General features: G+C 43.2%; 1 protein-coding gene across 2 annotated transcripts in view; it reads right to left on the bottom strand.

Annotated features, from left to right (window-relative positions):
• The window catches only part of NSMCE1 (NSE1 homolog, SMC5-SMC6 complex component), a 369,302-nt gene that overhangs the window by 17,889 nt on the left and 326,893 nt on the right, over positions 1-24,520 (bottom strand). For both annotated transcript variants that reach the window (XM_050773999.1, XM_050774000.1), the window contains one exon: positions 14,536-14,682. In XM_050773999.1, the coding sequence (XP_050629956.1) occupies positions 14,536-14,671 (136 nt within the window). In that variant the 5' untranslated portion in view covers positions 14,672-14,682. Of the gene's footprint in view, positions 1-14,535; positions 14,683-24,520 lie in introns of those variants that run through there.

Below are 24,520 nucleotides of genomic sequence, written 5' to 3'. Positions count from 1 at the left end.
TGGTCCCCACCCCTACCCATGCAGGAGCCCTCGCAGAGTTGATACAGGGGCTCTGCAGGGGACAGGAGAGGAGGCTTCCTGGTCACCCCAGCCCCTGAAACCAGTGCAGCTCTTCCTGAGCCCTGCTGGGTAAGCTTCCTCCTGCTCAGATTGCAGAGCACAGTGAAAATGGACAAATCCGATGCCTACAGAGGCAGGCAGGAAGCACAGCTGCAGACAGCTCTGGGCACAGCAGGGAGCTGGCGGCACACATTCTACCAAAGAAGGCAGCACTGCCCTGCTTCAGCCGAGTGCCCGAGCTTTGGGTGTTTACACAGAATCTCCTGGCGGTTGTCTTCTGTTTAACCTGGTAATTCTTAAAAAGTACAAACACTGTAGTGCAAACAAACAATGCCGATAAGTTATATGCCACTGACAGTTCACCATCTCCCAATTCCGATGTGGGCGGGAAACCCGCTGCCATGAGACACAGTGACTAATGAGGCCACTCTGTTCCCTGACCCGCCAGATAAGCAGTTACTATTTCTCACACAGGCTGGACTGTGAGCAGCTCAAAGGAATGGACCGTGTTACTCCCATTCTTCTGAGAGACTGAACATACAGACGGCCAATGGGCTGCAGCCAATGGCCAGACCACGTATAAAAGCAGAACTCCAACCCAAAATCTACAGCAACCTGCCCAGAAAGCCAGCCCACCACCTCCAAGTGAGAACTGTAGGAAGCCAGGCCAGTCCCCCAGCAACCAGTCCAGAAGCCAAAACTAACCCACAATCATGGCCCAAAAGGACCAGCGCAGGATCAGTAACTGACACTACCCTAATTGATTTTATTTTGTATTTTAGAGATGGGGTCTTGCTCTGTCATCTAGGCTGGAGAGCAGTGGTGCAATCACACAGCTCACTACAGCCTCGAACTCCTGGGTTCAAGTGATCCCCCCACCTCAGTCTCCCCAGTATCTGGGACTACAAGCATAAGCCACTATGCTCAGCTAACTTTGTTTTCTCTGGAGACCCTGAAGTCTCGCAATGTTGCCCAGGCTGGTCTCAAACTCCTAGCCTCAAGTGATCCTCCTGCCTCAGCCTCCCAAATAGCTAGGACTACAGGCATGTATCACCACACTTGGCAACTTCCCTAATTTTTATTCCTGTTTCTAAGAGACAACAAACCAGAGAAAGCAACACACACTTCTAACCAATCACATAGGACGCCCCGCTTCTGGTTAGCTGTCTCCACCTTGCCCTGGCCAGCAGCCTCCACTCGGGACACCTGAAGCCTCCCCACTCCTCTGCCTTCCTGGAGTCTCTGCCAAACCCAAGTGGAGGCTGCCTCCCTTGCTGGAGCAAGCTCTAAATAAGTAGCCGCTGCCTGTTCTGCTGCCTGGTCTCCGCTTATGTTCACACTTTATCTGTGGAGGACTCAATTTGGTGCCCATTCTGGGCTAAGCAGGGACTAAGAAGTGGCCGGTATGAAGGCGGCCAACCGGAGTCACTCTGACAGGCACACGCCCTTCCCTTTCCCCACTCACTACAGCCCAAAGCAGACAACAGCCTCCAGCATTCTCCCGGTGTCCCCTCTAGCCTTCTCCATCTGTCTGTCCTCCACATGCAGCTGAGTGGAGCCAGATCCCGGCACTCAGCCTGGAAGCTGCCTGGGGCTCCATCCCTTGACCTATGTTCCCACCTGCTTTTCTGTCCCCCGTTCCCCCACACCAAGCTCCTCCCCATCTCAGCCCCTTCACTCATGCTGCCTTCCCCTTGGAAAGCGTCTCCCGCAGATCTCTGCAGGGCTGCCCCTCATCACCCGAGCATGGCCACACATGGCAGCTCCAGAGAAAGGTCTGAGCAGACGCCCTAGCCAAAGCCACACCCCAGGCCCGCTATCCCGAGGGACTCAATGCTTCCTTCCAGCAGTTAGCACCCCAAACTACCGCACTGTCTGCCTCCGAGTTGCTGTCTTTCTCTTTCTAAGCAGAATGCCAGCCCACTAAAGGCTGGGATCTGCTCATCCTACTCACCACAGCACCCCAACATGCAGCTGATACTCAAGACGTATCCGTCAACGAACCAAGGAAGATGTGTGGTACCAGTGGTGAGCATGCTTTCTGAATTTTCTAGGAAAACCCCAACAATAGAATTCAGCCCTGTGGTCTATACGGTAATTCCTCTCACACTATCCTACCAGCACCACGGGTCTTCTGATAGTCACCCCCACCACCCACCCACTCCCAGCAACTGGGATTAGATGGCAAGTCAAGGGGCAGAAAAGGAAGGAAGAGGCAGTGGCAAGCATGAAGTGAACGGGTGCCCGCAAGTACTCTGTGCCAGGCACTGAACACACATCCCCTTGCTGAATCCTCACGACTCTTCCGTGAGATGAATGTGATGTCCCTTATAACACAGAAAGCTGAGACTCAGCAAAGTAAAAGAACTTTCCCCGGGTGCTGGAAGAAACAGGACTTGAATTCATGCCTTTGAAAAATGGCTTCCCTGTTTCAGCCAGCGGGGTCTGTGGTAATCCCACTGAATCCATTCCCAGTACTGCCACGCGTCAGCACATAATCTCTCTCATGTCCGGGATCCAGTTCAAAATGCATTCCCAAACACATGACATGTGCGCTTAGGGGAGCGTGGAGCACACAGAAATCCTGGCTCAGCACCTCCATGCCGGCCTGAAAGGGCTGCGGTGGAGCCGTCCAGCCTGGACTCCCATGCTGCAGACATGAGGAACGGGCAGGACTTGGACACATCTAGGCCAGTAAGAGCCAGAGACACAAAAGCAACATCAATTTTCTTGTGGTTACAGAGCTTCTTGAACCCAAAGATTCCTGCCTAAGCACTTAATAACTGCCGGCTGTCAATTCTGTATGTTGAGAAATTCATCGAGGCACACATTTGATGTTACTTTTCACACTCATTTTTTGCCACGTTGCAGTTATGATCCCAGACTTTATCTCCCTTGATTAACCAAAAGGCAGACCGGCTCTGACAGCGGTAAGCTGATTAACTGTTCATCATGGCCAAAGGGGAGAACTAGAAATGAAATCACTAAAAATAGAAGGAAAATGTACTTGGAGCCAGCTTCTAATTATGACCGAGTCTTTCTTGGAAAGAGAAGGTGCTTACAAATAGGACTACAAATGGATGGAATACTGAACCAAAATGTCAACATCGCTGATTCGCCATCAACGCACGTAGCCTGATGATGTACAGGAGGCCAGCATTAGACAACAAAGCAGGCACAGGCGTGTAAATCAGTGCACTGGGAACAAACCCGGGAGGAAGGCAGATAAGAGGGTTGACAAAAACAGAAAATCTTTATCAAACCCCAGCGTGACTATGATACTTGATTCACTCATCTAGTTTTGACACATGTATTTCAGCTACCTGGTTTTTGCCCAAACATCAAATGATTGACTATGCTCACTGAAGTATTTCTAAATCTAAATTTTTAAATCTAAAACTTTAGACATTTTTACCTAACTTGTCCTTAAAACAATAGATAATTTAAACCCTCATAAAAATTAACATAAAACATAATAACAGAGCATAATTAGTTCTAAAATGTTAGTGCTGGAGAGTATAGAACTGTACCTCATAGCAATCTGGCTACCATAAAACAAGAATGAATTTGGGAAGTATTTAAAAACTAATAGTAAAAATGGGATGAAGAATGGGATTATTTTTTGAAATAGGGTCTTGCTCTGTCACCCAGCTGGACAGCACGGGCACGATCTTGGCTCACTGCCACCTCTGCCTCCCGGGCTCAAGCAATCCTCCCACCTCAGCCTCTCATTACAGGCTCATGCCACCAGACCCAACTAATTTTTTTTATTTTATGTAGATACAGTGTTTCGCCATGTTGCCCAGGTTTGTCTCAAACTCCTTGAGCTTGAGTGATCTGCCTGCTGTGGCCTCCCAAACTGCTGGAATTACAGGCATGAGCTACTGCACGGGGCCAAGAATGAGATATTTACCTTGTCTCCAAGTACCTCCCTGCAATATACTTATTAATCACACAGAAAAAGAGTAATTGTACACTGGAGAAACTGGCTGACCCCATCAGCACCGTAGCCAACCTGGTAGGATGCAGAGAGAACACAACACCACTTCCATACTATATCTGCAAAATTAAAAGGCATAACTTAGATCTAATTAGGAGGAAGCTCCAGACAAACCTAAGCTGAGGAACATTCTACAAATAGCACATGTGACTACTGAGCACTTAAAATCGGGCCAGTCTAAACTAAGTGTAAAATACATATTGGATTGCAAATACATATTTCCATCACCCCCAATATGGTTTGGCTGTGTCTCCACCCAAATCTCATCTTGAATTGTAGTTCCCATAATCCAAACATGTCGTGGGAGGGACCTGGTGGGAGGTAATTGAATCATGGGGGCAGTTATCCTCATGCTGTTCTTGTGACAGTAAGTGAGTTCTCAAGAGATCTGACAGTTTTATAAGGGGCTTTTCCCCTTTTGCTCGGCACTTCTCCTTCCTGCCTGCCACCATGTGAAGAAAGATGTGTTTGCTTCCCCTTCCACCATGATTGTAACTTTCCTGAGGCCTCCCAGCCATGCTGAACTGTGAGTCAATTAAACTTATTTCCTTTATAAATTACCCAGCCTCCGGTATGTCTTTATTAGCAGCACGAGAATGGACTAATACACTCACCAAGGTTCCTTGTGCCTCTTTGTAATCCCTCTCATCTACCCATCCTATCCCTCCTCTATGCCATCCCATGCAACCACTGAACCATCCTGTCATTACAGTCAGGTACGCATTGTCTAGAATTTCACATAAATGACTTCATATGACCGGGCACGGTGACTCACGCCTGTAATCCTAGCACTTTAGGAGGCCGAGGCGGGCAGATCATGAGGTGAAGGGATCAAGACCATCCTGGCTAACACGCTGAAACCCCGTCTCTACTAGAAATACAAAAAAATTAGCCAGACGTGGTGGCACGCACCTGTAGTCCCAGCTACTCGGGAGGCTGAGGCAGGAGAATCGCTTGAACCCAGGAGGCGGAGGTTGCAGTGAGCGGAGATTGCACCACTGCACTCCAGCCTGGGTGACAGAGCGAGACTCTGTCTCAAAAAAAAAAAAAAGAATTGCTTCATTCGCCTAGCTTCTTCCACTGAGCAAAATCATTCTGAGATTCATCCATATTCTAGCATGTAGCAATAGCTCACTTACTTTTATTGCTAAGTAGTCTGGATTTATCGCAGTCTGTTCATCTGTTCACCTGGACAATTAGGTGTTCACATCTGGGGCCATTACAAATAAAGATACTCTATCTCTGCACAAGCATTTGTGCAGGCAAATAGCCTCATATCTCTTGAGTAAATGCCTAAGAGAGGAATGGCTGAATCATAGGAAATTGCCACACTGTTTCCCAACAGTAGTATATGAGAGTTCCAGTTCCTCCACATTCTCACCAATACTTGCCTTGCAGAGTCTTTTTCATTTTAGCCATTTGAATACACATGCAGTGGTAGCTCACTGCGGTTTTAGTTTGCTTTTTTTAATTTTTTTTTTGAGACGCAGTCTCGCTCTGTCCCCAGGCTGGAGTGCAATGGCGTGATCTCAGCTCACTGCAAGCTCTGCGTCCCAGGTTCAAACGATTCTCCTGCCTCAGCCTCCCAAGTAGCTGGGACTACAGGCGCCCGCCACCACACCTGGCTAAATGTTGTATTTTTAGTAGAGACGGGGTTTTCACCCTGTTAGCCAGGATGGTCTCAATCTTCTGACCTCATGATCTGCCCGCCTCGGCCTCCCAAAGTGCTGGGATTACAGGTGTGAGCCACCACGCCCGGCCTGCATTTTTTAAATGTCTAATGATGCTGAGCATCTGTTCATGTGCTCATTTGCCATATGTACAACTGATCTGCAGTGTTCAAATCTTTTGCACATTTCTTATTGGGTCGTATGTTTTTTCTTTTCTTTTTCTTTTTTTGAGACAGGATCTCCCTCTGTCACCCAAGCTGAAGTGCAGTGGCACAATCTCAGGTCACTCCAACCAATGCCTCCCAGGCTCAAGCCACCCTCCCACATCAGCCTCCCAAGTAGCTGAAACTACAGGAGCACGCCACCACGCCTGGCTAATTTTGGTATTTTTTTGTAGAGACGGAGTTTTGCCATGTTGCCCAGGCTGGTCTCAAACTCCTGAGCTCAAGCAATCCACCCGCTTCAGCCTCCCAGAGTGCTGGGATTACAGGTGTGAGCCACCACGCCCAGCCGGGTTGAATGTTTTCTTATTGCTGAGCTCTGAGAATTCTCTATATATTCTGAATTCAAGTCACTCATTAAATATATTATTTGCAAATATTTTCTCTTAGTATTTTGCTTGTCTTTTCAGTCTCTAAAGAGTATTCTTTAATGTAAATTTTTAATTGTGAAGTCCAATGTATCGATTCATTCTCTTATGGAGGACGCTTTTGGTGTTGGAACGAAGAAATCTTGAACTAATCACGGTCACAGAGGTTTTCTCTTATGTTTTCTTCTGGAAGTTTTAGAGTTTCAGGTTTTACATGTAGGTCTATGACTCATTTTGAGATAATTTTTGTACTTGGTGCAAAGTATGCCCTGCAGTTCATTTTCTGATTATGGATATCCAATTATTTCAGTACTCATTTTGGCAAAGACTATTTCCACTAAATTACCTTTGCATTTCTGTCAAAAATCAGCTGTCCACCTATGTATGGGTCTGTATCTAGCTCTCTATTTTTTCCCTTCATCTGTTTGTCCATCATTACGTTACTACCACACTGTCTTGATACGACAGTCATACAGTAAGTCTTGATCTCAGGCAGGGTTCCTCTCCAAGTTTGATTGTCTTTTTCAAAGTAGTTTTGGCTCTTCTAGGTCCTTTATATTTCCACGTGAATTTCAGAATCAGCTTGTTAATTTTTATAAAAAGCCTTGCTGGGATCTAACTGGGATTTATTTGAATCTATAGATCAATTTGGGGAGAATTGATACCTTAACAGTACTGAATTTCCCAGCCCATGAACATGCTAAGTCTTTCCATTTATTTAAATCTCCTTTGAATTCTCTCAACAATGTTTTGTAGTTTTCAGTGTACGGGTCTAACACATTTTTGCCAGATCTATTCCTAAGCATTTCTTATTTTTAATGTTATTATAAATGATGCTATTTTTACATTTCAATTTCTGATTATCCATTGCCAGCATATAGAAAAACAATTGGTATTTGGATATTGATCTTGTATCCTACAACTTTACTAAACTCACTTAGTAGTTCTAGAAGATTTTTTTGTAGATTCCATCAGATTTTCTACACAGATAATCACGTTGTCTGTGAACTGACAGCTTTACGGTATCGTCCTTTCCAATCCAGCTACCTTTTGTTTCTTTTTCTTGCCTGAGTATAATAGCTAGAACGAAAGTGGTGAGAAGAGACGTTCTTGTGTTGCTCCTGAGATTAGGGGAAAAGTATTCAGTCTTTCGCCATTAAGAGTGATGTTAGCTGTAGGTTTTACAGAGATCCCCCTTATCAGGTTAAGGAAGTTCCCTTCTTTTCTCACTTTGCTGAGGGTATTGTTTTTATTTTTTTTATTATTATTTTTTAAACTCTGTGTAGAGGGCCGGGCGTGGTGGCTCATGCCTGTAATCCCAGCACTTTGAGAAGCCAAGCCAGAGAGATCACTTGAGGCCAGGAGTTCAAGACTAGCCTGGCCAACATGGTGAAACCCCACCTCTACTAAAAACACAAAAATACGTCAGGCGTGGTGGCACATGCCTGTAATCCCAGCTACTTGGGAGGCAGAGGCGGGAGAACTGCTTAAACTTGCCAGGAGGCAGAGGTTGTAGCGAGCTGAGATCGCACCACTGCACTCCAGCCTGGGAGGTTTTTTTGAGACTCTGTCTCAAAAGTAAAACAAAATAATAAAATAAATAAAATTTATTTTATTTTATTTTATTTTTTTGAGACAGAGTTTCGCTCTTGTTGCCCAGGCTGGAGTGCAATGGCGCGATCTCGGCTCACTGCAATCTGTGCCTCCCAGGTTCAAGCGATTCTCCTGCCTCAGCCTCCCGAGCAGCTGGGATTACAGGCATACACCATCACACCTGGCTAATTTTATATTTTTATTAGAGACGTGGTTCCTCCATGTTGGTCAGGCTGGTCTCGAACTCCTGACCTCAGCTGATCCGCCTGCCTCAGGCTCCTAAAGTGCTGGGATTACAGGCGTGAGCCACCGTGCCCTGCCTTAATTTTAATTTTTTTAAAAAATAAATATAAATAAAACTCTGTAGAATTCAGACTCCTCACTTGTGCTCTAAGCCTATTTACCCTGTTTATCCCCTGCTACTTAGGATCCCTTAGATTCCTATAAAAAACTTCCTGCTACATCACACCAGGGCAGACATGAGATTTTGTCAAATGCTTCTTCTGTACCCATTGAGATAAGCACAAGATTTTTCTTTTTTGGCTTAATATGGTGAATTACACTGAGTTTCAAATATTAATACTAAATCAACCCTACAAAATCAGGATAAACCCTACTTGGTTATGTTGTACTATCCTTTGTAAACACTGTTAGATTAGATTTGCCACAATTGGGTTTAGCATGTTAACATCTATGCTCATGAGGAGTCTTGACTGGGGTTTTCCTTCCTCACAATGTCTTTGGTTTTGGTATCAGAATCATGCAGGTCTCATAGAATTAGTTGTAACATATTCTCTTCAATTTTACAGAAAAGTTTGAGTTTTGGTGTGAGTTCTTCCTTAAATGTTTGGGCCGGGCACTATTCCCAGCTCTGTGAATAGCTGGCATTGTTTTCTCTAATCCTTCAACTAGTTCTCTCCCTGGCCTTAAGAAGTTTTCTTGCTCATCAGTTCTCAGCGGGATCCTTGAGTGGAGGGGCATTTTGGACATCTCAAGTTTTCTCTCGTGCACCTCTAATCTACCTTATACTCCCTTGTAAGTACTCTGTCCTGCAACCTCTACCTGCCTCAGTCTCCCTGAACTCTCATCTCCATCTCCTTAACGCAGGGAGGCTGCCTAGCTCTGCCTGGGTTTCCCCTGTGCCATGGCCTAGAAACTTTCTAAAGGCACTGAGCTGGGGCAGCTGTACTGCTCACTCCCACTATCGCTTGTGGCAGAAGAAAGTGAGTTGGTCTTTCCCCCCGGTTCCTGGTACAGAACTTCTAAAACCCTTAGAATTCCCTGAGTCATATGGGTGATAGAAGCATCTTTTGTTCTAATGAGGCAACTCTTGGCAGGCCCCTAGGATGGGGGCTGGTCACCAGAATGACCAAGCCTCAATCAAAAACATGGAACTTTCGGCCCCATTCCCCAATATCTGGGGAGAAGAGAGGGACTAGAGATGGAAGCACTCGTCAACAGCCAGTGACTGACCAATCATGCCTGTGTAAAGAAACCTCCATAGAAACCCCAGAATGGCCAGGCGCGGTGGCTAAATATTTCAAATCATTTCTAATGGTGTACTCACAATTTTGTGGGATGATTTTTCTTAGTGTGTGCCAAATTCAATAATCAACAGGCCCCATTCAACCTGAAACTGGGCTGCGTGCGGTGGCTCACCCCTGTAATCCCAACATTTTGGGAGGCTGAACTATAATCCCAACATTTTGGGAGGCTGAAGCAGGATGATCACTTGAGCCTAGGTGTTCGAGACCAGCCTAGGCAACAGAAGAAGATCCCTGTCTCTACAAATAATTTAAAAATTAGCTCGGTGCGGTGGCTCATGCCTGTAATCCCAGCACTTTGGGAGGTGGAGGCGGGCATATTGCCTGAGGTCAGGAGTTCGAGACCAGCCTGGCCAACATGGTAAAACCCCGTCTCTATTAAAAATACAAAAATTAGCTGGGTGTGGTGGCAGGCGCCTGTAATCCCAGCTACTCGGGAGGCTGAGGCAGGAGAATCGCTTGAACCCGGGAGGCAGAGATTGCAGTGAGCCGAAACCGTGCCACTGCACTCCAGCCTGGACGACAAGAGCGAAACTCCGTCTCAAAAAAAAAAAAAGAAAAGAAAAAAGAAACCCCGGAACAACAGGATTTGGAGAGTTTCAGGTTATTAAACACACGGAGGCGCTGAGACGGTGGTGCACCTAGAGAGGGCACGGAAACTCCATGCCACCCCCACCTCCCACAGCTAGCCCTATGATCTCTCCTGTGTGGCTGTTCCTGAGTTGCAGCCTTTATAAAAAACCACGTAAGTAAAAATGTAAGTAAAGTGTTTTCCTGAGTTCTATGAATCATTCTAGAAAAATTATCAAACCCGAAGAGGGAGTTATGGGAACCCCTGATGTATAGCCATTGGTCAGAAGTACAGGTAGCCTGGGACTTAAAACTAGTGTCTTAAATTGGGTCAGTCTTGTGACACCGAGCCCTTTAACTTGTGGGATCTGATGCTAACTCCAGGCAGATATTGTCAGAATTCAACTGAATCGTTGAATGCCCAGTTGTTATCTAGAGAACTGGAGAAGTAGTGTTAGAAAAGATACCACATCAAGTGTCAAGAGAAGAAGAAACCATCATTGCCCATCTCTCAAAAGATCACTGTCCTTCACTGACCAATGTCCGGTGTTTTACATTTTGTCCATTTTTGAATTGTTTCAGGCAAGAAGGTGTATTGAGCCCTGTTGCTCCATACTGGCCAAAAGTGGAAAACCTCAAACCCAAGCCTTCTCCACCACCCACAAGGCCTCCTGTGCCTACTTGTATCAAGGAGGCCTCCATTGGAATCATCTGACCCCTTGTCTGTATGACTCATGAGAGCCACGGTAAAATACAAATTTAATCTCTGAGTCACCAGTCCCTAGCACAGAGGCCTGGCTCACTTGAGATTCTAGGGAAGTTTTGCTGGTTGAATGAATGTATGTGTGGATGCAAGCCCTGGCTCAAAAAATCTAAGGTCCTCTATGAACACAGGTCCCCAGTGCCATTCTGAAAGGCTCGACCCAAGGTCTGCACTGAACTTGAGAACAAAATCTAAACTCTTCACTAGCCAAGAGAATTGAGGACTTTGTTTCCCCTTAATGACAGTAAGAAGAGAACCCAAACCAAAGCCCAGAATAAGAAGTGCTTTGATAAACTGGACAAACACCCTGGGAAACGGCAATTAGAATAACTTGCAATTTCAATCACTCCTTTGTTTCATAATTTTCCTAGAAGCTAAATATTTTTCTAGTTGGTACAAGGGGACTTTCCTGACCATCTCTTCAAAAGATAGGAAATTAATAATATTGGGTCTTGCGAGTATTCACTTAAGTTTAGATAATTTCTGTCATTTCTTGTTTAAAATCTCCCTAATAACAAGAACATGCAGTAACAAGTTTTTTGGCATTTTTCTTAAATGAGGATAAGAGAAAACAGATTGTTCTACCCTGTTCACCCTGGCCATGACCATATCTAGGTGCAAAGAAATGGTATACAGTGTGAAGAATAAATCAATTCCTAGACACATTCTACAGGACTTTCCTAAATTAGATCATAACAATTTTAAAGGTCAAATAAAGGCAAAAACACTTTCAGTCTGAGTACCAAGGCATCATGTGGCTCCTCGCAGTGAGCTGTGAAACTGTGAAACTTCCCCACCAACATTAAAGTTTACAGCCAAGACTCACGGGAGAAAAAAAGAGAAAAAGACTAAATTGTCATGTAAATAAGAGATTCAGGATTAACACAAGCATTCTTTTTTTTTTTTTTTTTTTTTTTTTTTTGAGATAAGGGCTCACTGTGTTGCCCAGGCTGAAGTGCAGTGGTACAATCTCAGCTCACTGCAACCCCCACCTCCCCTGCTCAAGCGATCCTCCTGCCTCAGCTTCCTGGGTAGCTAGGACCAGAGGTGTGTGCCAGCACACCTGGCTAACTTTTTGTATTTTTGGTAGAGACTGGGTTTCACCATGTTGCTCAGGCTGAAGACAAGTGTTCTTATGGCCATCTCTGGAGGATATTGAGGGGTAGGTTTAAAGTCCGACCATGCTTTTTTTTTTTTTTTTGGATACACGGTTTCGCTGTGTTGCCCAGGCTAGAGTGCAGTGGCACGATCTCAGCTCACTGCAGCATCTGCCTCCTGGATTCAAGTGATTCTCCTGCCTCAGCCTCCCAAGTAGCTGGGACTACAGGCATGCACCACCACACCTGGCTACTTTTTGTATTTTTAGTAGAGATGGGGTGTCACCATGTTGACCAGGCTGGTCTTGAACTCCTGACCTCAGGTGACCCATCCCCCTCAGCCTCCCAAAGTGCTAGGATTTCAGGTGTGAGCCACCACACCTGGCCGCTACCATGCTTTTTAAAGAGCAAGAGAAACTAGCTTAACAGGTATAACATCCCCTTTCAATAGAAAAGTCTCTCACCAAAGATCCTTCTCTGCCGGTGCAACTGCGGCACATCTACTTTCACCACGGGGATGGTTCTCAAACTTAGCACTGTCTATCTCACTCTCTGCTTTGAATACTTCAAGAGGTCCACACTGTCCGCAGAAGTAAAAAACCATTACTATGGTGTACAGGGTTCTTCACGATCTGCAAACCTACACACGAAAAGAATGTATTCTCTTCCCACACATCATATATTCTTGTCTAGGGATTCCCAGGATAAGTTATCAGTAGGTCAATTAGGTTTGGATACACAGAATTAAACACAGTTCAACAGGCTAACCTGTGTCTGGCATTACTGAGCTCCCAGAATTCCCCATGGAACACCTCCATGGACCAGTGCTCTGGAGAACGTAGATGCTACTCTCCAGGCACTTCAAACTGCTTCTTCTCTGTCTAATACACCACCTTTTTTCTCCTTCCTTTGCACACCTTGAAAGAATATTTGTTTCTGTTCTGTCTCCCCCTTCTTACTCCCACTCACCACTCACCTCTCTGGGATCAGGCTTTGAACTCTAACAGGCTGCAGAAACTGCAGTGCTCCGAATGTGGCACCTACCTTTTCTCGTGTCTCTTCACATTCTGAAAAGTACAAAATGATGTTCATCACTTATGAAAGCATTTGCACGCAAAGGCAAGAAAGTGGCCGGGAAGAAGATGTAATGCGCTCATGAGGTGCTTGCCTTCGGAGACAGGAGGGACACCTTTTCTGGTGTCCCTTCGCCCTGTCACATCTTACTGCAAGGAGCTACAGGATGCCTGAGGACTAAGAATGAAAGCATCTTTTTGCCTTTTTTGTGTGTCCCTTTGCCTGTGTACTTGGCCCCTGTCTTTCTCACACCTCTTGGCTTGGCTCACTTCTATGTCATTTTTTCTATTTTTCTTTTGAAAATTAAAAATACAGAGAGAAAGGCAGAATAAAAACCAAAGGCCTGCATTCCCATTCATCAGAGGTGACAACCATGAGACCACACTAATTCATGTCACGTTGTTAGGCTAATAATGTCACGTTGGCTTCAAGACTTTTCTTTTTAATAAAAGAACATAACAGGATAAAAGTGAATGTCCTGTGATCTCTGCTGACAGCCCACTCCCACTCTGCTTCTCCTCACAAGCACCTCACAAGTGTCCTGCGTCTTCTTCCGGTCCACTTTTATGCCTTTACACGCAAATACATTCATAACCAATGAAAAATCATTTTGTACTTCACAAAAAACAACATAATCACATCATACAATAAGCATAACTCACCACCTTTGTCACTGCATAAAATCTAATCAGTAAGATCTACCCATACTGGCAGGCAACTCAACAGTATCTGCCAATACTAATTCAACTGATCTATCAACACTGATTCTACTGCTTCTTCCGCCATCTCCAGTTACTAAGAACTTAGCACCAGGCCCTGTCTCCAAGGGCTTATTTGCCCCTCCCAGTGGCCCCCTAAGATGCCCCAAATGCCTTCAGCTGACACAGGGCAGGGACACACTCTCCAGGTCTGACCCAGTCTAAGGCTGTGCCCTTAAGTGTTATGCTAAGCTGCCCCATTTTTTTGTTTTATAATTTGTTTTCTTTTTTTAAATAAAAAAATAGAGAGAAAATAATTTTTTTTATTTAAATAAAAAAATATTTTTTAAACAAAAAAAAAATCTCGCTACATTACCCAGGCTGGTCCCAAACTCCTGGCCTCAAGCAATCCTCCCACCTTGATTCCCAGAGTGCGGGGATAACGATGTGAGCCACTGCACTCGGCCAAGCTGCCCTGTGTCCATCAATAGCCCACCAGGCACTGTCTCTGTGCCAGGTGTCTTGTATATATCATGTCTCTCAATTCCCTGAACCACGCACTTACTTACGTGTTAAGTACAATTACTATCCCCACTTTAGAGACACAGAAACTGAGACTGGGGCAGGTCCTGGAGGCTTGGTGTGAACCACAACTATACAGCTTTAGACTCCAAGTTTTTATCCACAGAGCTAAATGTCAGGTTTACTTCGGAAAAAAAAAAAAAAAATGGAAGATGGGCCTGTGTAAGACTGTGAAGAGGCTTGAATGCTCAGCTCAGGAGTACCGGTTAACAAGTTACATGGTATTGTACCTATGTCACTGGTCCCTGATCAACACAGCACCAGAGCGCCCTGGGAACAGGGAAACGGTACTCACGGTCATGGACCTTGTAGCAGTGTCTCTGCAAGCGCTTCACGTCCCATTCCTCTAGCACGCCATGGGTCATCAGCAACTGGAGGAAGCGCCGGTGGACATCTGTCATGACGCCCATTCTCCTTGTGCTACCCTGCATGTGGGAACGAACTGAAAAGGAAGTAAATCACACTAGTCATCCCCAAGCACATCAGAAGCAATGTCCTGGGTCTTGTACTAATTTACATTAACGAATATAAATTTGCTATCATTTTAAAGTCATTCTTCATGCTGATTACTACAAAGGTGAGAAGAAGAACACGAGTCACAGCAAATCAGGACTGGGCAGTGATAAGAGGTGTGGATTCTGCAGCTAGAATGCCAGGATTCAGGGCCTGGCTCTCCCACTTACTTACTAGGCATGTGAAATTGAGCAAATTAGTCCCCACGGTGCTTCGGTTTCTGATCTGTAAAGTGGGAATAATGATAGAAATGTTCTCTGCAGAATTGCTATGAAGATTAGATGGGTTAATACATGTAATAGCCTGATAAAATAGTAAGCACTAAATAAGTGTGAGCTATTTTTACTATTAGGCAATTCTGGGTCTAACCCTTGGCTGAGCCTTTTACCAGATCTATGGCCTTGGAGAAATTTAGCAGAGGACCCGTTTTTTCACCATAAAATTATAATCAAATTCACTACTGAGAGAACTGCTAATAAACACTTAATAAATGTTAGTTTCCTCAAATCACTAATAAAACAACTATCATGGTAGGACTTCAGGCTATTTTTTAAATCTCCTGCTTGCTAATAAAATGGGATCTTTCCGCAAGCCACAAAGATCACAGCTAATAAAAGTTTTCCACAAGCCCTGATCAAAACGCTGGCTACCGCCATGGAGCACACACTGCAGGGGCTAAGAATGTGGATTTGGAACTAAACAGGAAGCACTGAGACCAGAAAGTCCCAGACCTGCCCGATCCTAAGAATTTCCTAATGTGTATATTAACAATACAGATTCCCAAACCCTTTCCTGGATGTTCTGACTGCAGTGGGTCCTGGAATCCTGAGGTGTTTACATTCATTTTAGGTGATACCATGATCTGACAAGAAGTTCACTGGTGCCTTGGGCAAATACAGCACGCAAACATTTTTAGCTAACAATGCTCAGCCTCCCTAAGGCCCAGTCTTTTCATCTCTAAAACAGGGAAACTAGTAGCTATCTTAAAGGCAGAGGAAGCCTAAATGAATCACAACTACCAAAGGCTTGCCAAGCACCTGGCACATAAGAGACACACAAAACTGCTAATTACTGTTCTTTTGTTCTTTTGTTCTTTTTTTAAATCTGAGATGAAGTCTCGCTCTGTTGCCCAGGCTGGAGTGCAGTGGCATGATCTCGGCTCACTACAACCTCTGCCTCCCGGGTTCCAGTGATTCTCCTGCCTCAGCCTCCCAAGTAGCTGGCACTACAGGCGCCCACCACCGTGCCTGGCTAATTTTCGTATTTTTAGTAGAGACAAGTTTCACCATGTTGGCCAGGCTGGTCTCGAACTCCTGACCTCAGGCGATCCACCTGCCTCAGCCTCTCAAAGGGCTGGGATGACAGGTATGAGCCACAGGGCCTGGCCAGTGCTGTTCTTTAACAGTATCCTCAACTGGACCTCAGGGCTGGGAAAATGCACCATCTCATAACCAGTTCCTTCAACTGCCTGCTAGAAAAACATCCTCCATCTCACCAAATCTGCACCTCAACAAAGCCTACATTAGACTCATCCTCTCCTTCCACCTCCTTAGCCCCTTTCCTCTCCTAAGTCCTTTTCTTTGCAAATCATCTGGTGTGGACGGTGCAGTCCACACAATCATACCACACACCTGCGCATCAAACTCTGGTCCTCCTCTCCCTAAACCTCAAATCCAGCCAGTCATCAACTTTATTTCCTATCACTAGGGCCATTCCATGTCGATGTACTTGGCACCCCTGTATTTGCCAGTGGTTGCTCTGGGCACAGGGATAGAATGTGCCAGGCTAAAAAAATGGACTTGTATCCTGCAAACAAAGGATCTCTACAAACTAAGGGTCTCAAAGCAGGAAAACAGCGTTGCCTAGCTGTGTTTTAGGAAGATTATCCCCTTTGGCATCATGGAGGTGTAGAGGAAAGAAATGGGAGGCAAAGAGTCCAGAAAGCAGTCTCCTGAAGGGATCCTATGAAAGGGGATGAGGTATCACTGAGGCTTGGTAGTGGGGACAAATGATTTGAATCACGGCCATCGTGATCCCATCAAATCTCAAGCAGAATAAACTCTAAAATATCCACCTAGGTACATCCTAGTAAAAGAACATAATACCAGAGATTAAACGCAATCAAGGAAAAAGATGACTTCTAAAGAGCAACAAGTAGACGGCCGGCTGCTATCACAATGGCAACAATGGAAGCCGGTCACAGTGGAAACACATCTTCTATGCCGGGAGGGGTGTCTCAACAGAGAATTCTACAACCAGCTAAAGACTGAGGGTAAGACAAAAACATTTCCAAACAACGAAAAACTGAAAGAGCAAGTCACCAGCAGATGCTCCCTAAGGAAATTCCAAAGCATATAGTTCAGGAAGAAAGAAAGGGATACATGCTGGAAGGTCTAAAATGCAGGGTAGAATCAAGAGCAAAAAAAGTTGGTAAATATGTGGTTAAATCCAAGTTAACTGTATAAAACAGTAAAAATCAGAAGAAATGCTTCTATCTTTTAAAAAAGTTTTTAATACCACAGTAAAAAGAATGAGGTTTTTAAAAAACTAAATACACAAAAATAATAACATAAATGGGAGGTGAGCTATCACTGGGATTAGTGTCCTAATAGCCTTGTGATGGTCAGGAGTAGAATCTGGACATTAATAAATTTTACACTTGCATTTTACAATTTCTAGAGTAACAACTTTTAAAAAAACAAATAATGTATATAATTTCCAAATGGTAAAGAGGAATAATGTAATGAGAAAAAATGATCACTTAACCCTAAAGGTGGCAACAAAGGAAAGGAAAAACCAGGATAGGAAAAACAAACACACACAAAAAAAGTAAGTCAGGAGAAATAATCCAACTAGATTAGTAATAACAATGAATAAAAATAGACTAAATGTTCCAGCTTACACCAGATTTAAAACCTTATCAAATTAATAATGAATAAAATCTACCTCTATAAGAGTTCCTTATAGGCTGGGCACAGTGAGCCGAGGAGTTCAAAACCAGCTTGAGCAACATGGCAAAACCCCATCTCTACAAAAAATACAAAAATCAGCCAGGCATGGTGGCACACCTCCATATTCCCAGCTATTTAGGAGGCTGAGGTGGGAAGATTGCTTGAGCCAGGGAGGTCAAGGCTGCAGTGAACCGTGATCACACCACTGCACTCCAGGCTGGGCAACAGCGTGAGACCTTGTCTCAAAAAAAAAAAGGTTGAGGGCGCTGGTCATGGTGGCTCACACCTATAATCCTAGCACTCTGAGAGGCCAAGGCAGGTGAATCACTTGAGGTCAGGAGGTGGAGACCAGCCTGGCCAACATGGTGAAACCCCGTCTCTACTAAAAATACAAAAATTAGCCAGGTGTGGTGGCACGTGCCGATAGTCCCAGCTACTCAGGAGGCCCAGGCTTGAGAATCGCTGGAACACGGCAGGCAGAGGTTGCAGGGAGCTGAGATGGTGCCACTGCACTCCAGCCTGGGCGACAAAGCAAGACTCAGTCTCAAAAAACAAAACAAAACAAAAACAACAACAACAACAAAAAGAAGCTATAAAAAGAACTGCAAATTAAATCCAAAGAAAGGTAAAATAAGAAAATAATAAGGCCGGGAGAGGTGGCTCACGCCTGTAATCCCAGCACTTTGGAAGGCAGAGGCGGGTGGATCACGAGGTCAGGAGATCAAGACCATCCCGGCTAACCCGTCCCTACTAAAAATACAAAAAACTAGCCGGGCGAGGTGGCAGGCGCCTGTAGTCCCAGCTACTCCGGAGGCTGAGGCGTGAGAACGGCGTCAACCCGGGAGGCGGAGCTTGCAGTGAGCTGAGATCGCGCCACTGCACTCCAGCCTGGGCAACAGTCTCAAAAAAAAAAAAAAAAAAAAAAGAAAAAAAGAAAATAATAAAGGGCAGAAATTAATAAAGACTGAAAATAAGCATATATCTAAGGTCAACAAAACCAAAATTATTCTTTGAAAAAACATTTAAAAAGTGAAAAACTACCAACAAGATTTTGCAAGAGCTAAAACTTATAAACAATATTTGAAATAAAAGGGAAATTAACTGCAGATGAGACAAATATCTGCAATTAAGATACTTAAAAATATCATTAATAATTTATAATAATTAACCTGAAATTTAACTATGTAAAAAGTCATAGGAAATTTATTCAAAACTAATGAATGAATTATCTGAAAACCTAAACACTCCTATAACCATTAACGACATTTTATAGAAAATCCATCTTCTCACAAAGAAAACTTCAGGTCCCAATGACTTTATCAAGAAGTTCTACCAAACATTCTAAAAACGAATCATTTCAAATGTTACACAATCTCAGAGCCAGAAAAAAAGCAAACCCTCCCCAGCCCATCTGATAAGGCTAACCTAATTTGGCCCTGAAACCTAACAAGGATTTCAAAAGAAAGGAAAATTACAAGCCAGTATCTTTTATGAACACAGCTGCAGTATGTCCTAAGCAAAATGCTAACAAATTTAATCCAGATATGTAAAAGGCACGACATATCATCACTTAGGTTTATTCCAGTAATGGTTTAACATCTAAAAATCAATCAATGTGAGTCACCATATTAATAAAGAAAAAAGCATTTTAAAATTCACACAGGGCGGAGCGCGGTGGCTCACGCCTGTAATCGCAGCACTTTGGGAGGCCGTGGCGGGCAGATCACCTGAGGTTAGCAGCTAAGAGGCTAGCCTGGCCAACATGGTGAAACCCCGTCACTACCAAAAATATAAAAATTAGTTGGGCATGGTGGTGCGCGCCTGTAATCCCAGTTACTCAGGAAGCTGAGGCAGGAGAATCACTGGAACCTGGAAGGCAGAGGTTGCAGTGAGCCAAGATCATGCCATTGGACTCCAGCCTGAGCAACAGAGTGAGACTCCATCTCAAAAATAAATAAATAAATAAATAATCACAATGGAACCAAAACAGAGCCTGAACAGCCGAAGCAATCCTAAGCAAAAAGAACAAAGCTGGAGGCATCACGTTACCTAACTTCAAACTATACTACAGGGCTAAACAGCATGGTGCTGGTAGAAAAACAGGCACATACACCAACAGAACAGAATAGAGAGCCCAAAAATAAGGCCACACACCTACGACCACCTGATCCTTGACAAAGATGACAAAAACAAGCAATGGGGAAAAGTCTCCCTATTCAATAAATGGTGCTGGGATAAGTGGCTAGCCATATGTGAAGACTGAGGCTGGACCCCATCCTTACAGCACATACAGGAATCAACTCAAGATGGATTAAATACTTAAATGTAAGACCTAAAACTACAAAATGCCTGGAAGACAACCTAGGCAATACCATCCTGGACATAGAACCAGCAAAGATCTCAGGACAAAGACACCAAAAGCAATCACAACAAAAGCAGAAATTGACAAGTGGGATCTCATTACACATACGAGCTTCTGCACAGCAAAAGAAGCTATCAACCGAGTAAACAGACAACCTACAAAATGGGAGAAAATATTTGCAAACTATTTACAAGAGAAAATCAACCCCATTAAAAACTGGGCAAAGGACATGAACGGACACTTTTCAAAAGAAGACATACATGCAGCCAACAAGCATATGAAAAAAAAGCTCAGTATCACTGATCGTTAGAGAAATGCAAATCAAAACCACACTGAGATCTCACATCAATCAGAATGGCTATTATCAAAATGTCAAAAAATAACAGATGCTGGCAAGGTTGCAGAGAAAAGGGAAACTTATACACTGTTGGTGGGAGTGTAAATTGTTAAGAAAGCAGTGTGGCGATTCCTCAAAGAGCTAAAAGGAGAACTACCATTTGACCCAACAACCCCATTACTGGGTATATAGCAGAGGAATAGAAATATTCTACCATAAAGACACATGCACGGGAATGTTCACTGCAGCCCTATTCACAGAAGCAAAGACACGGAATCAACCTAAATGCCCATCAATCACAGACTGGATAAAGAAAATGTGGTCCATATACACCATGGAACACGACATAGCCATAAGGAAGAATGAGATGATGTCTTTTGCGGGAACATGGATGAAACTGGAGACTATTATCCTCTGCAAGCTAACACAGGAAGAGAAAACCAAATACCACATGTTCTCATTTATAAGTGGGAGTTAAATGATGAAAACTTATGAACACAAAGAAGGAAACAACAGACACTGGGGTCTATTTGAGGGTGGAGGGTGAGAGGAGGAGGAAGGGCAGAAAATATAACTATTGGGTATTGAGCTTAATTCCTGGGTGATTAAAAAAGCTGTACAACAAACTCCTATGATGTGAGTTTACCTGTCTAATAAACCTTCATATGTACTGCCAAACCTAAGTTTTTTTAAAAAAGCATATGATCATCTTAATGATGCAGAATATACAATTGATAAAATTCAACATGTATCTACACCAAAAACAAATTTGGAATCGAAGACAACATTTTATCTACTAAGTGACATCTACAAAAAAACCTGCAGCAAACATCATAGGGAAAAATGAAATGTTGACAGCAATCACTTTAAAAACTAAATTGACCCAATGCAATTGAATCAATGCAATTGCAATCAAAATCCCAACAGGCTTTGTGTACCTGTGTGTGTGATTTGACAAGATGATTCTAAAAATTTACATAGAAAACACAAAGGCAAAACAGCAAAGACATTCCTGGGAGAAGATAAAGGCAGGAGGACTTGTCCTACCAGCTATAAAGACTTCTCATATTGGCTGGGCACGGTGGCTCATGCCTGTAATCCCAACACATTGGGAGGCTGACGTGGGCAGACTGCATGAGCCCAGAGTTCAACACCAGTCTGGGCAATATGGTGAAACCCTGTCTCTACTAAAAATTAAAATTAAAAAAACATTTGCTGGGCATGATGGTACATGCCTGTAGTCCCAGGTACCTGTGATATTGAGGTGGGAGGACTGCTTCAGCTCGAGATGTCGAGGCTACAGTGAGTCATGATTGTACCACTGCACTCCAGCCAGGGTGACAGAGTGAGACCCTGTCTAAAAACACACCAAAACAAAAAAAAAGCACTTCTTATAAAGCTAGAGTAACGAGTCAAGTGTGGTAGTGGTACAGAGACAGACAAATAAGACCAATCAATGGAACAGAACAGAGAATTCAGAAACGGAAAGGTACATGTACATGGATACTTGATGGTGGAGGGAAGCAAACTTTCCAATAAAAGGTGCCAGGAAAACTTGTTATCCATATGTGAAAAAAATGAGTAAAATTTGATTCTTACCTCACACTATACACAAACATCAATTCTGAAGGGATAAGGTCATAATAAGGAAAAATACTATAAGACTTTTAGACAATATACAGAATATATTTATCACCTGAGGGTAGGGAAAGATTTCTTTAAGAGATACAAAAATTACAGGTGATACAGGAATATACTGATAAATTTGACTTTTGTTAAAGTTAAGGGCCTGTATTCACCAAAAATACCAGAAAGGTGGGGGTTAGGGGATACAACTGGAGGGTATTTAAAACAAACATAAGCTACATAATACAAAAGATTCATATTCAGACTATATAAGGAATTCCTACAAATCAGCATGGGAAAGGCAACTGTGAAAGAGGAATGGGCAACAGAAATTTTACAAAAAGAGGATGCATAAATGATGAATAAATACAGAAAAAAAGATGCTCAATCTCAATGTTATCAGATAAATGATTATTAAAACCACAGTGAAGGAATGTCTTAGCCAACACCAGATAGGCAAAAATTTTAAAAGAATGTCTGAGGCTTAGGCTGAAACTTTCATCTGTTTTTCATCTGTTGCAGGAAGAGTATAAATTCTTTTTTTTTTTTCTTTGAGACAGGGTCTCATTCTGTTGCCCAGACTGGAATGAAATGACACAGTCATAGCTCACCGCAGCCTTGACCTTGTGGGCTCAGTCGATCCTCTGATCTCAGACCCCCCTAGAAGCTGTGACTACAGGCACACACCACCATGCCCAGCTAATTTTTGTATTTTTTGTAGAGATGGGGTCTCACCTGTTGCCCCAGCTGGTCTCATACTACTGGACTCAAGTGATCCACCCAACTTGGCCTACCAAAGTGCTGGGATTACAGGTGTGAGCCACCACACCAGGCTGAGTATAAATTACTGTAACCATTTCAGATAACAGTTGATATTACTAGCAAATTTGCATATCCCCAGAAATCTATTAGGTATATACCTTACAGAAACTTCCACTTTTGCGCTAGGAAATATGTTTTTACAGAAGCACCGTGTAATAACAAAAGTCTGGCAACAGTATAAATGACTACCAACTGAAGAACTACATTAAAACAATGTAATTATCTCATAGAATTCAAATCAGCAATGAAGATAAAGTAGAGCTCCTCACATCAACACACATGCTTCTCAAAAAGATAACGTTAAGTGCAAGAAGCAAGTCACACAAAATATATTTTAGGATCCTATCATATAAAATTGAACTCAGCAAAAGCATACATTATATTCATTAGAGATATGAACATACATCGCAAAAACTACAAAGCAAAACAAAGGAACAAGTAACACAATATTCAGAGTGGTAGTTATCTTTGAGGAGGGAAGAAAGGATTCAGTGGGGGGTTTGGGGATCTGAAAATGTCTATTTCTTAACTTGGTGGCAGGTACATGAGCGTTCATTTCATTTTTGTCCTTCAAACTTATACTTCCACACAATTGTATAGGTATGTTACATACAATGTTTTTAAATGTGATGGGCCGGGCATGGTGATTCACACCTGTAATCTCAATACTTTGGGAGGTCAAGGTGGGGGGACTGCTTGAGACCAGGACTTTAGGACCAGCCTAGGCAACATAGCAAGATCCACTCTCCACAAAAAAAAAAAAAAAGTAACGTGAATATGTTAAATAACAGCCAAAATAAATGTAAATGAGAATGAGAACAAGATATGATTGAATGCTATGATTTGGTGGAAAAGGGGCGGGAAAGTAGGAGTGGAAGAAAGACAACCATAAGTTTGTTCATGCATATTGTATCCCTTGTCTCTATGAGAAGAGACTGTGGAGAGAATGGTGGGATTAGCCATAGACATACATGTATCACCTACTTAAATAATTCTATTTTATACAAAAATTAGCCAGGCATGGTGGTGCACGCCTGTAATCCCAGCTGCTCAGGAGGCTGAGGCAGGAGAATCGCTTGAACCCAGGAGCTGGAGGTTGCAGTGAGCCAAGATCGCGCCACTGCACTCCAGCCTGGGTGACAGGGTGAGACTCCATCACAAAAAAAAAAAAAAAATATATATATATATATATATATATATGTATTAATTAAAAGTTTATTGGCTTTAAATGTACATCAGTAAATTTTTAAATGCTAAGAATTTATGATAAAAGAATACCGAACCAAAACATCAAAGAAAATAGAGGCTCAGCAGCATGATTTCAATATATTTTCCTGGATAAACATTTATTTTTTTTAAGTCTATGCCTTTTTATTTAAGAACAAAAACTCCCTAAATTCAACGTTTAGAATTGAATTTTTTTTTTTAACTAAGCCCAGAAAAATGGGGCTCATAAAATAAAGGCACAATGTGGGCAGCAAAAGAAAAAAGGAGAAAAAATGGGAGAAAAATTGGTTTTAATCCCATGTATAACATATTGTCTTGTTTTGTTTTTGTTTTAGACAATTTAAGGGAGAATTATCTCTCTGCAACCCTGCAGATAAATCCTAGTATTTTAGCTTTAAGTTTCAAGAGTTCAGATATACAGATAAACCAACTAAAGAAAACC

Source organism: Macaca thibetana, chromosome 20, assembly GCF_024542745.1.
Source record: "Macaca thibetana thibetana isolate TM-01 chromosome 20, ASM2454274v1, whole genome shotgun sequence".
Lineage (NCBI taxonomy): Eukaryota > Metazoa > Chordata > Mammalia > Primates > Cercopithecidae > Macaca > Macaca thibetana.
The sequence above is the reverse complement of the archived record's forward strand: the minus strand, read 5'-3'. Positions and strand labels throughout refer to the sequence as shown.